We start from the raw sequence: 11,149 nt of genomic DNA, 5'->3' as shown, positions 1-11,149 counted from the left end.
AAACATGAGTACGATTTTTCTTTCATGTAAAAAGGGCCATTAACAAATATAGAAGATGACGAAGAGATTTATTTATAATTAATACGTGTACAGGTGTAAAATAACTCGTGGGAAGAAGATATAAATATATTGTTGTTGAGCACATATGTAACGTCAGGTCCCTTTCTATCTTTTCGTGTAGCGGGTACATGAAAAGTTATAATAAACCCATCAAAACTCATTAACTTTTATCTTTAACTTAGAATATGAGCTTGATAATCGAATTATAAAAAAATATGAAGAATTGCCTTGTAAACAAATTAACAACGTGAAGCCAAAAATATGACATGCTCACAAGCTTAAAGCGAGTTTTATTATTTGATTAGAAATTTTACGCTGTACAAGAATTTTTACAATGATGCAATAGAAAAATCTTATGACCAATGTTTATGAACTATAACATGCAAAATAAAAGAAAAAACATGAAGAAAAAAGAGAGAGTGAAGAACGTTACAACGAAAATGGGCCTTATTTAGCCATGATCCAAAGATGAAGCAAAAGAAAGGATAATATTTGTCTGTTTTTGTTGGGATTGTTTTAGTTCAAAAGTTATCCTGATCACGTGATGAAGATTTCCGTCTCAAAATTAAGCAGTTCATACTCTCACATGTCCTTAGTTATCCTTGATGAACCTTTAAGGACATGTTCGTACTTAAATCATTGTGCAGCAATAGTTTGTAGTGAAGGTTTTTCTTCGAGTTTTTTATATTCCAAATGAAACTCCTTCGCAATCTTTCGCCAGTTTACGTAATCAAATATATAATATGTACCTCTTTCATAAACATCCGTCTTCTGAAGTGGTTCGACACCAGGAACACGAGTAAGCCAAACTCTTTCATCCTTGTGGTAACGCCAGTCACGTGAGTATCTGAAATCAAAGGAACTTATTTAAATATGGCAATAAAAGGGGATTATCGTTGATCGACAGGGGATTTTTGCGGATCGAAACAAATAACACAAGTATTACTTTGAATGAAATCAAAACTGGAGATTACTATACAGACTTGAGAAATCCTTCAATGATTGTGAAGAAGTACTAAACACGTATGATGCGTTCATATAAAAATCTTACAATTCAGCGGCAGCTGCAAGCTGTAGGACATCTCCTTCATTCGTGTAATACAAATAAAACAGAACATCTTCGCCATAACGACCAAGTTTGAATGAAGATAGCTTTTCACGTATGAAGGAATTGATTCGGTACTCAGGTGGAACATTAAAATCTAAAGAAGAAGTATTTATTCAGTTTGTTCGCAGTGTAGAATCGTTTCTTTATATCGTATGTAATAGATTATGAAAAGTGTGCATACCTATTTCATGGGGTCGACAAGGTGAATCGGAAAAAGGAGAACCAAATGTTTGATAAAGGCTCCTTTGAAGACGAAAACATGAATTCAATTGGATTGTATCAGGAAAAATCAGACAAACTTGCCGCGTATCGTGGCGTTTTGATTGTTAACGGAGTTTTACTGAATTGTAGAGAACATTTTTTACTTACTCTGGTGAATTCAAGTTAAGTCCAAGGGTCGTCAGATCGCTACAAACGGGAATTTTTTTTTAATATTTTAAATTTTAATAAATGGAAAGATTAAAAACAAACCTTCCTAAAGCCAAAGTAACAAGATTTGGTTCCGTTTCTGCCGCCCTTATGAATGTTAATAAACCAATCATTCCAAATTGATCCGTAACCATATGCTTTGGTATGTTGGAAATAGTGCCTAAAACCAAAAAAGACAAAGATCATCACAACATTAAACAAAAAAATTAAAACATTAAAAATATTTCTTGAACAGTAGTGTTTTTTAGTAACATCAGCAAAAATACATACATACATACATGTCTCCTCAGGCTCAGTTACACCGTGTACATACACTATACCTTCTTCTAATCAGCTTTTACATGCATTATATTGCTTGAAGTCACTTCATTACTAATTTCAACATTACATCGCTTTCTCCATCACGGAAAAAACTTTGAGCTTAACGTCAAATACCTGAAGGTGAGGTTTGAATTTTTCCTTTGACTAACTGAGTATTTTGAGCTTGACTAGTGGTCCTGAAAAAAGTAAATTAATCATTTTGAAAACAAACCAAACCACGCAAGAGTTTGCTTGAAAGTGCGCAGTTACCGAAATTCATCTTTTACAGCCTGCTCATAAGAATTTTGATTTCCTGCAAAAATTAAAAACACGAACGAATATAATCGGCTTCTTGCTATCAATTTGCACAAGAAGATTTTAAGAATATGCTCACCAAATCGCTGGACAGCCTAAAATAATGTGAAAAAATAAATTAAAATTAGTCAGCACTAAGCAACAACAACTAAACATCCCATTTCTTTTTGTTTACCGCTTTATTTTCTTGATTTAAAGACGACTCCGTTGCACCTTCTTGATAAAAAAAAAATATATTGCGAATTAAACCATGGTCTTTTCCCTTAGTGAATGCAGGTCTTCAAAATACGACTTACCTGATTTCAATTTGCTGCCAGGTAAAGCAGGGAAATCCTCGTTTAACATTGTAAATTCTGTCGTAGGCTCTCCCCGTTTCGATACCAAACCTTAAGATAAAACATTGGGTATATGTTAGTCGGAGTACAATTTTGAATTTTTTTTTACATTCAGTCAAGAAAGATTTTTGAATAAATAGACAAATGACCATGCTAATGAGTTAGACACAAAAGTTTTCATTTCATCAAATACCAACTTTTCCGAGCTTCCAAGTAAATATTTATAAAAAACACGGACATATGTAAATAAATAACATTTTTTTCACTTTATACCATAGCTTGGCCTTCCAACATATGAACTAGAAGAAGAAGTTGATGATGGGGAAGATACAGATGAAACCACATGTGACATTCCTCGATTTGCCAAAACGGGAAAATCTGACAGGTCAAGACCACTGTTTATTGCAGAAACAGATGATATTGTGTCGGAATTACCAGTAAGACCTATTAAAACAAAATCAAACCACAGATTTATACATAAAAGTTTTCATAAAAGTTTTCAGAACTCGTTCAACTCACATGTTTTTCATGTGCATATAAAAAACCGTGTTAGGATTAATATTACGTATATTTATAAATACGTAATAACAATAAAGGTTTTCACATTATTATGCACGTTGATGGATAGGATTCGAAGTGAAGAGATTAGAGAAAGAGTTGGTGTTGAGTGTATCGAGAATTGGGTAAGGCGCCAGCGTTTGAGGTGGTTTGGGCATGTGGAAAGGAGGGAAGAAAGTGCTGAAATTCGTAGAACGTTGCATATGAATGTTGATGGAGTCCGCAAACGAGGTAGACCAAGAAAGAGATGGATGGATGCTGTGAACAGTGATATGAAGGCGATGGGTATAACGAGAGATATGGCGAGAGATTGAGACGTTTGGCGTAGAAAAATTCATGGACCGGTCAACCCCCCTGGCGGGGATTAATAGTGGCCGGTATACAAATGTTGTTTGTTTGTTTGTCTGTTTGTAGATTTATACATAAATGGTAACATATTCATGTACAAGAGAATATACGTAATATTAATCCTAACACGGTTTTTTATATGCACATGAAAAACATGTGAGTTGAACGAGTTCTTAACTCACTCCTTCCCCATGGGCTTGGTAGCTCAACAGGTAAAGTGGCGGACTAGTATCCAGCAGGTGCAAGTTCAAATCTCGTCCAAGTCACATGTTTTTCATGTGCATATAAAAAACCGTGTCAGGATCAATATTATGTATATTCTCTAATTTGCCTCGGAATAATGTACAAGAGATGAAAAGTAAATAAGGAGGAAACCACCAATGTATAAAAAGATTCAGTTTATTAAGAATGTTCTAGAAATGTATGTATGTAAATGAGAATGAAGATGATAAGCATAAATAACGTATGGCATTGCTATCATTAAAAAAAAGTTAAAGAATGATAAATATTTTTTTCCTAACCAGTTGATGAAAATACATTGACCATTGATGACGAGGATAAACCAAAGGCATTCTGGAGTAAAAGTAAAATTTTACAAACATGTCCTCTATTCACATTATGTTCATATTAAACTTACTTGATTGGACCTTGGAACACCAAAAGCACTTGATAATGTAGTTGAACTAACCAAACTATTGTGTGCAGAGCTGTAACATAACACATTTGAAGCATTAAAATTATAAAAAATTATCTGTAAATATTGAACAATATACTTTTCATGAAACACTTCATTGTACCTTCCAAGAAATGATCTCTGTTGCTGTTGTTGCTGTTGTTGGGCAATACTTCCGGGTGAATTCCTGTTACATAAAGAAAATTGTAGAAAACTGAACTGCAAAATGCTAAAATGGACAGAATTTTTTAATAATGAAAGCTTTTCTCAAGATATTTAATAAAACTACAGGGCTTGCTAAGGTGGTGATTTGTCGGGTAACATGCAAAATTGGCAAATATTTATTACTAGTGCAAAGAATTTTCTGTGCACACTAGCTTTGCTTGTAGGTGTCAAATAATTGCTTATAACAATAATTTTTGTAATTTTTTAACAAGCCAGATGGTTCTAAGAAACTCACATTCATAATGAAAGAAAACTAGATAACAGCTAGATTAAATCTCTTAAATTAACATCTTTCTCCTTACCTTCCAATGGTTAACACGGGCAAGCCAGGTGCTCGACTGGTTGATTTAGAACCAAGAGAATTAAAAGCTGCTTGAGGAGTCATGTGAGAGTTACCAGCTGGCGGCAAAGTAACACCTGAACTTCGTTGACCCATGGATAAAATACCTCTACAATGAAATAGAAAAACAATATAATCAAAGGAAAAATACAAGTTTGTTTTTTTTTTAATTCAAAAGTGAGAACCATGCATTTATGCAAGACAATGATCATACCTGCCAGGTTGTGTAGACGATAATGTTGAAGTAGAACTATTTAAATGTTGAAATCCAGAGCTTGCATTAGAAGATAATGGACTATAGTGTTGACTACTGTGATAACCAGGATGTGAGATACTTCGACTGAACTATAATTAAATCAAAATACAGATGAAAAAAAAATGACTTGCTATTTAAATATTGCTTTAGACAAAAGCATATCTAACTTGTGGTGATCCGGAAAGACCTCTACTATTTCCAGGAGCACCAGGTACTGTTGATGCTGTATTCAAGCCACCTGACAAAAGAAAACAATTACCGTCAAAATGTTCAGCTCTATTCTATTTTTTCCAAAGTTAGTGGCAACAAACAGTCAATAAAATCATAACTTTATGCCAAATTATCTCCTCTAGATCGGACTTTAAACTACCTGGACTTCCCAAACCAGATCCAAAATAATTTGCTTGTGATCCAGGGGCGGAAACTGAAAAATTATAAATAGATTGTAAATAAATTAATTGGCAATTGAAAGAAATGTCAATTGTGGCAACACAGTTGTACAAAACACATCAAAGCAATTTTGATTTTAAAAATACAAAATTGCACCTGATATTAATTATCATTGTTAGTTTCTAAAACAGTATACAGATTGTTGACTGGCTAAAATGGTACAACCTTGTCATGTGTGCCTCATGATTGCCTCATGGTTGCCTCATGACTGCCTCATGATTGCCTCATTATTATTCATCTTATTACATTATGAGAAGTACTAATTACAAAAAAATATGATGCAATAAATTAATGAAATTGCTTTCAGTTCTAGTTCAATTTGATGATTCAAAACGATCCATTATTCCATGCAATAATTCAGAAACTTCATTAAACAATTTCCCAAAACAGTACATTTTAACATGATTGTTTAGTAAATTTCGATGAAAAGATCTTATGTAAATAAAACACTACACAAAAAAAATTAAAACCTCACCTGATGGTGATGAATAAAAATTGTTTAAATGTGAGCCAGGTTGGCTTGATGAATGTGATGGCAAAGGCTAAAACAACAGCAACATAAAAAAGGTTTACAGCTTTCTCCTACTAATAAAATTGCATTAAAAATCATTAAAAACACATAACAAACAAACCTCTTTTTCCGACCTTCTGGAAAATGATGATTGATTGAATATCATGCTTGAAAAATTGTTTGAATCATGCAGAAAATTATCCAAATAAAATCCAGGTCTCTTTGACTTCAATGTTCCAATTAAACTCATAGTTTGGAAGAAATGCTGAAACAAAATATTTGAATATGACCAAAAAGGTTATAGAAAAGTTTTCAAACGAAGCCACAACTGAAATGTTTATGTCAGCAAAAGACAACCACTAAATTATTTATAACAATCATGACATGCAGTATTAGTTGAAATGTTTACTTTTATATAAAATATCAATAGTTTTGTGCTGCTCTAAACTACTATATGACAGTCTTAATTTTTGAAGAATTATTGAATATAGTCAAAAATGTGGGAAATAATACACAAGGATATTATATTGAATTTTGACTTGACAAACAGTAAATTTTAGTAAATTCTGTTTTGTACAGGCCTTGTATGTCCTTACATTTGGTTTTGTACATAAAATGAACATTACATTACTGGTTTCTAAAGTATTCTATAACAAAATTAAGTTGGGTTTATGTCAATCCTACGTACACTAAGGAGAAAGGAAAGCTCACTGTTTTATTCAGTTCAAACATGATTACTAATAACACACCAAATTTCTTTTACCTGAAGATTATTCTGTTATGCCATTTAGGCAAACAATTGCACTGTAGATTAGTATATTTCTGTAAAAATAATTAAAAAAACTAAAATCTAAATCCACAACAACAAAATACCTAAAGTTTCAACCTTGCAAAATGTTTCGTGTTTGAGCAATGATATCATGGTAAATAAACGATACATAAAGAATTTTCATGCCCTTAATGTTCATTACAAGAGTTTAAACGAAACAAAATGGTGAAGGTTAATCTTATAACAATGTTTATCACTGTGTGCGTAGTAATTGTGGTGTTTTCCTTCGTGTAAAATCTGCTCATTCCGATGGTGTATTTAACAACAATTAGCGAAAATTAACAAATTTGTATTACCATATTTTACTTACAGTAAAATGCAAGGAGATCTTTGAAGTTCTGATACAATTTTTTTCAATTTTATGAGAGATTATCAAAAATCCTCCTTAGTCATCTGCCGAAATTGGAGACTGGAAAGAGATTTTGCTATACTTCATCTAGGAATCTTAAAAGGTTTCAAAAGTTTCCTAGAATAAGGCGCAGGCGCGTGACTACAAGCCGAGTAACCAAAACAGTATGGCGGCATTGCACAGCTCTCCTGAAATACAAGAGACCACGCAAATCGCTGACTTCTCAATAGACTCACTTCAGTTAGGCGACTCAACGCGTTCTCTACTTTCTCCTTTTTACAGCAAACGAAATATCATCGATGAACATGATTTTATTAATGACAAAAGAAATGAAGACATATCAAGTGAATCTAGTGACGACCAACAGCTAAGTTTGCATGAAAATGATCACAAACGTTATAGTTTAGACGTTGAATCTCAGCCAAATGTAAAGAATAACATATCAACTGAAAAAAGTACTGGCTCTTTTAGCAGAAGAACTAGTGTTCTATCTGGCTTCCACTCAAACAGATCAAAAGACAGTACCTGCCATAGTGAACCTGAAACTGAAAGCAGTCAGACAAAAGAAGAACAGAATTTAAGTCCTTGGGAAAAATGGTTACTACTTAAAGTTGTACAGGACAGGAAAAAAATGCAAACAGAAAGACAAAAGAAATCTCTTCAAAAAGAACTTGACCAAAAGGAGATTCAGATAAAAACAGAAAAAGAAATGCAAGATATGGCGAAGAGAAAAGAATGGTTAAAATCGAAAAAACACGAAGAAAAAATAAAGAATGAAATTGCACTAATGTTAGAAAGAAAAAATTTTCTAGAGAAACAAGATGAGCAAGCCAGAATTCAAGAAAAGGCAAAAGAAAGTTTCGAAAAATGGTTGAAAGATAAGGAAGATATCAGAAAAGAACAAAGAAAAAATAAAAGACTGAATGAAAAAGCTCATCAACAAAATAACATAAAACGTAAAGAGGAAAGTGAAGAAGCCTACAAGAAATGGCTTCAAAATTCCAAATCCCATCAAAAATCCAAAAGTTACCACTTTGGATATCTAGGGAATAAAGTAACTGGTTATTATGATTGGACAACTTATCCTATGCCATCCTACTGTAACCCTCAACCATGGGTAGCTCCTACAATAATACCAATAAAACACCAAAGAAAAATAAAGTTACAAAATCCTTCCCCACCTTTATTGTTTAAAGATATTGAAGATAGAGAGAAGAAATCAAAAACCATGCATGGAAATGCATGAATTTAAATCTTCCTTGTTTATATAATAAACAGACAGATCAACATAATAATTTCAATCAACATAATAATTTTTATCAAAATGTACTTCATTTGCAAAAAGTTCTTGCGATAACAGTATCTAGCTTAGTAGCATACATTGTAAATAGGTTTGTATACTGACAATACATATAAATTCTTTTAAATATAATCTTCAAAAAGCCTGTACTTTATCTTAATATAATGAATTCTTATCGTAAGAGTATTAATCAAAGTAGCTGCTTGTTAGGGCCACTTATAACATACTCTCAAGACTCAACTGTATTTTAATTTCTATTTAGTAAATATACAAAGATAGGCAAAGCAAATATGACCATTGCACTTCTAAATAGCAGGTTATAATGTAGCTTGTGGCAATCATGTCTGCGAAAAAACTAACTAACAATATTTTCATCAAATTGCTTGAATAGAACTAAAATGAAACAATTCAAATTGTCAAAAATAGAATGCAAATTCTTTTCAGTGAATGGGTAGGTTACACTATGCCATAAGCAGGTACTTTCAGTGGCTGACTTCATTAAAATGATAAGAAAGCAAAATACTTGTTAATGTAAAAGTATCAACAAACAGACCCCACACATATCCAGCAAAAATACCTTACACTTTCAAGCTTTTAGAATGCACTTTATTCAATATTGTGGAATATTTTTGGTGGCAAAGACAAGTAATGCTCCAATACTAAAGCCAAAAAGAGCAAAAAGACTCCAGTTTTTCAAATCAAGTTGACCATTAGCTCCAGATAATTTGAAAAAAGTCACAAATCCTTTCTGAAATACAAATTATACATGTTAACAAGACAGTGAATAACTTCCCACTTTACAAAAATTCTACACTGCAACAACAACACATAATAACAAAGAACATAAGAAATTAAACATAAAAATTGAAGTGGAGTATTTCCACCAGTAAGTCATCACGATATTTTTGAATAACAAGACGAAAAAACATGTCTAGCGTCATGCTTTATTTATAACTCTCTGACAGATAAATACACGAATCCTTACTCTGTACATGCCTGTCTACTGTCTACAGGGCAATCATCGCAGTCAAAATTTCATTATATAAGCCAGAAGAACTGCAACAACAATATCGAAAATTAAATTTCCGCTACGTGTGATTAAATATACGGCAGGATTATTGCCTTTTATTAAATGCTTAATTAAACGAGCACATTGGTTTTAAACAAAAGCATTTACAACATAAGCAGAACGCATGGTACTTAAAGAATGTTGCAAAGAAAAATTAAATACATTTGATGAAAATGAAATTGCAACACACTTTTCTTGAGAAGGGAAGTAAAAGCACACAGTTTCAAAATACACATTCATACGAATTTGCAGTACATACCCATCCTCCATGAGCATCAATCCACTGTCGTAGATTGCCTTCCACATAATCGGTCATCCATGTTGGAATTTCATTTAAAATATCACAAAGTTCTGTATCGCTCGCACAATGCACGGCAACGGTACCACCAAAAGCCAAAAACGCAACAATTCTTCCCCAATTTATGCCTGTCACGAAAATCTCATCAGATATTCCAAAAAATATTGCGTGAATGTTGTCAGAGTTCAAATGTAATTGCTCTCCTAAATTGTAGAAAAGTTCACTCGAGTCTTCGATAAGAGCATCAACAGTTTGACGAACATGGACAAGTTTAATATCTGGAGAGGAATTCGGTATAAAGTTCTCGATATTAAAACCATTCTTCTCCAAAATGTGACTGAGTAAATCGTGTATTATTTCCCTTACTTCACCTTCGTCGAGTGAGAGGGACGAAGCGGGCATTTCATGCAAAAGTTACCAACTTTCCAGTCCCTCAGGGTCAACTTGTTGTCCACACGATAGGTTTGGTTGATGCTGAACCTCTTACCTTTAGCTGATGCGTGCGCACGCTTCAGGTTGGTGTTAACCAATCAAGAACTGCTTTTATTGCGTCACTAATAGATCGAAGCAAAGAATTTATTACAATTAGACACTTTACACGACTAAAACGAATTCTCATCGAAGTAAAAATTCCTGTCGTTGTTTCGGAAGTACTAGAATGTAGAGGGAATGATAAAAATCAACGGGGACAGGGCATTAATCGCAGTAATTAAAACTGATGAGCAACATGTGTTGCTTCAAGCATGAAAACTTTTCAATAAAAACAACACACTTTATTATCGTTTGCTAGGTGTTGAAAGCTTATTCAAACACAATTTAAATGTCCGTGTCTTATGACGTTAGTTCTCGCGTGGGAGTGACAAAAGCAAGCCGGCAAATATTGCATAAATATCGGACAAAGTGTCTCATACCAAATTGTTTTTTGTCGAAAAATGCTTATTTACCATAATCTTATGCAAAATGGACAATACATCGAAATTTCAGCATTGATGAACTTATATTTTAGTTCAGTTAATTCAAATTATAAGATTTTTACAATACAGAATAACAACAAAAAAGGGGTTTATCCGAATCTAAAAAAATAAACTTTGTTGGCACTAAACATTTCAGATATGAAGGTATTTAAGGAATTTCTTTTAGTCAACTACTTAGCATCCTTTGATAGCCAATTACGTTCATTCATCAGTGTAGCAAAAAAAAAGAGACAAAATTAAATTTCGCAGAGTCTATCATTTTAACGCTTTATATTTTTTCTCTAGACGTTAGAGACATATAGATTAAATAATCCCTTTCTTTGAACAGAAACCGTCTTTTATAAGTATTTTTTTAAAGTTTTTCTACGAAAAGATTTTACTCACCAGTTCAAGGGTTGAAATTGACCTGTAGCCAATCGTTT

At 32.9% G+C, this 11,149-nt stretch overlaps 3 protein-coding genes across 3 annotated transcripts; 1 reads left to right on the top strand and 2 right to left on the bottom strand.

Moving 5' to 3' along the window:
• Window positions 1-320: 320 nt before the first annotated feature.
• LOC124439482 (CCR4-NOT transcription complex subunit 2-like) lies at window positions 321-7,139 on the bottom strand. Its single transcript, XM_046989714.1, has 22 exons — window positions 7,048-7,139; window positions 6,672-6,730; window positions 6,030-6,173; window positions 5,873-5,939; window positions 5,318-5,371; window positions 5,115-5,185; window positions 4,906-5,036; window positions 4,654-4,800; window positions 4,251-4,313; window positions 4,091-4,160; window positions 3,975-4,026; window positions 2,821-2,991; window positions 2,509-2,598; window positions 2,388-2,428; window positions 2,292-2,307; window positions 2,168-2,210; window positions 2,033-2,094; window positions 1,640-1,757; window positions 1,538-1,576; window positions 1,350-1,411; window positions 1,112-1,262; window positions 321-907 (listed from the first exon to the last, which is right to left on the bottom strand). Exons 3-22 carry the CDS (start codon window positions 6,156-6,158, stop codon window positions 697-699), a joined length of 1,788 nt encoding a protein of 595 aa, XP_046845670.1. The 5' UTR covers window positions 6,159-6,173; window positions 6,672-6,730; window positions 7,048-7,139; the 3' UTR covers window positions 321-696.
• Window positions 7,140-7,227: 88 nt separating this feature from the next.
• On the top strand, window positions 7,228-8,535 carry LOC124439484 (coiled-coil domain-containing protein 34-like). The gene has a single exon (XM_046989716.1). It carries the CDS (start codon window positions 7,253-7,255, stop codon window positions 8,330-8,332), a length of 1,080 nt encoding a protein of 359 aa, XP_046845672.1. The 5' UTR covers window positions 7,228-7,252; the 3' UTR covers window positions 8,333-8,535.
• On the bottom strand, window positions 8,379-10,288 carry LOC124439487 (apoptosis regulator Bcl-2-like). Its single transcript, XM_046989719.1, has 2 exons — window positions 9,715-10,288; window positions 8,379-9,134 (listed from the first exon to the last, which is right to left on the bottom strand). The coding sequence occupies exons 1-2, from the start codon at window positions 10,153-10,155 to the stop codon at window positions 8,997-8,999; spliced, it is 579 nt and encodes a 192-aa protein (XP_046845675.1). The 5' UTR covers window positions 10,156-10,288; the 3' UTR covers window positions 8,379-8,996.
• Window positions 10,289-11,149: the final 861 nt, after the last annotated feature.

The sequence above is a fragment of the Xenia sp. Carnegie-2017 genome, unplaced genomic scaffold, assembly GCF_021976095.1.
Source record: "Xenia sp. Carnegie-2017 unplaced genomic scaffold, XeniaSp_v1 HiC_scaffold_19, whole genome shotgun sequence".
Taxonomy (NCBI): Eukaryota; Metazoa; Cnidaria; class Anthozoa; order Malacalcyonacea; family Xeniidae; genus Xenia; species Xenia sp. Carnegie-2017.
Note: the sequence above shows the minus strand (reverse complement) of the source record. Positions and strands in the feature narration are given on the sequence as shown.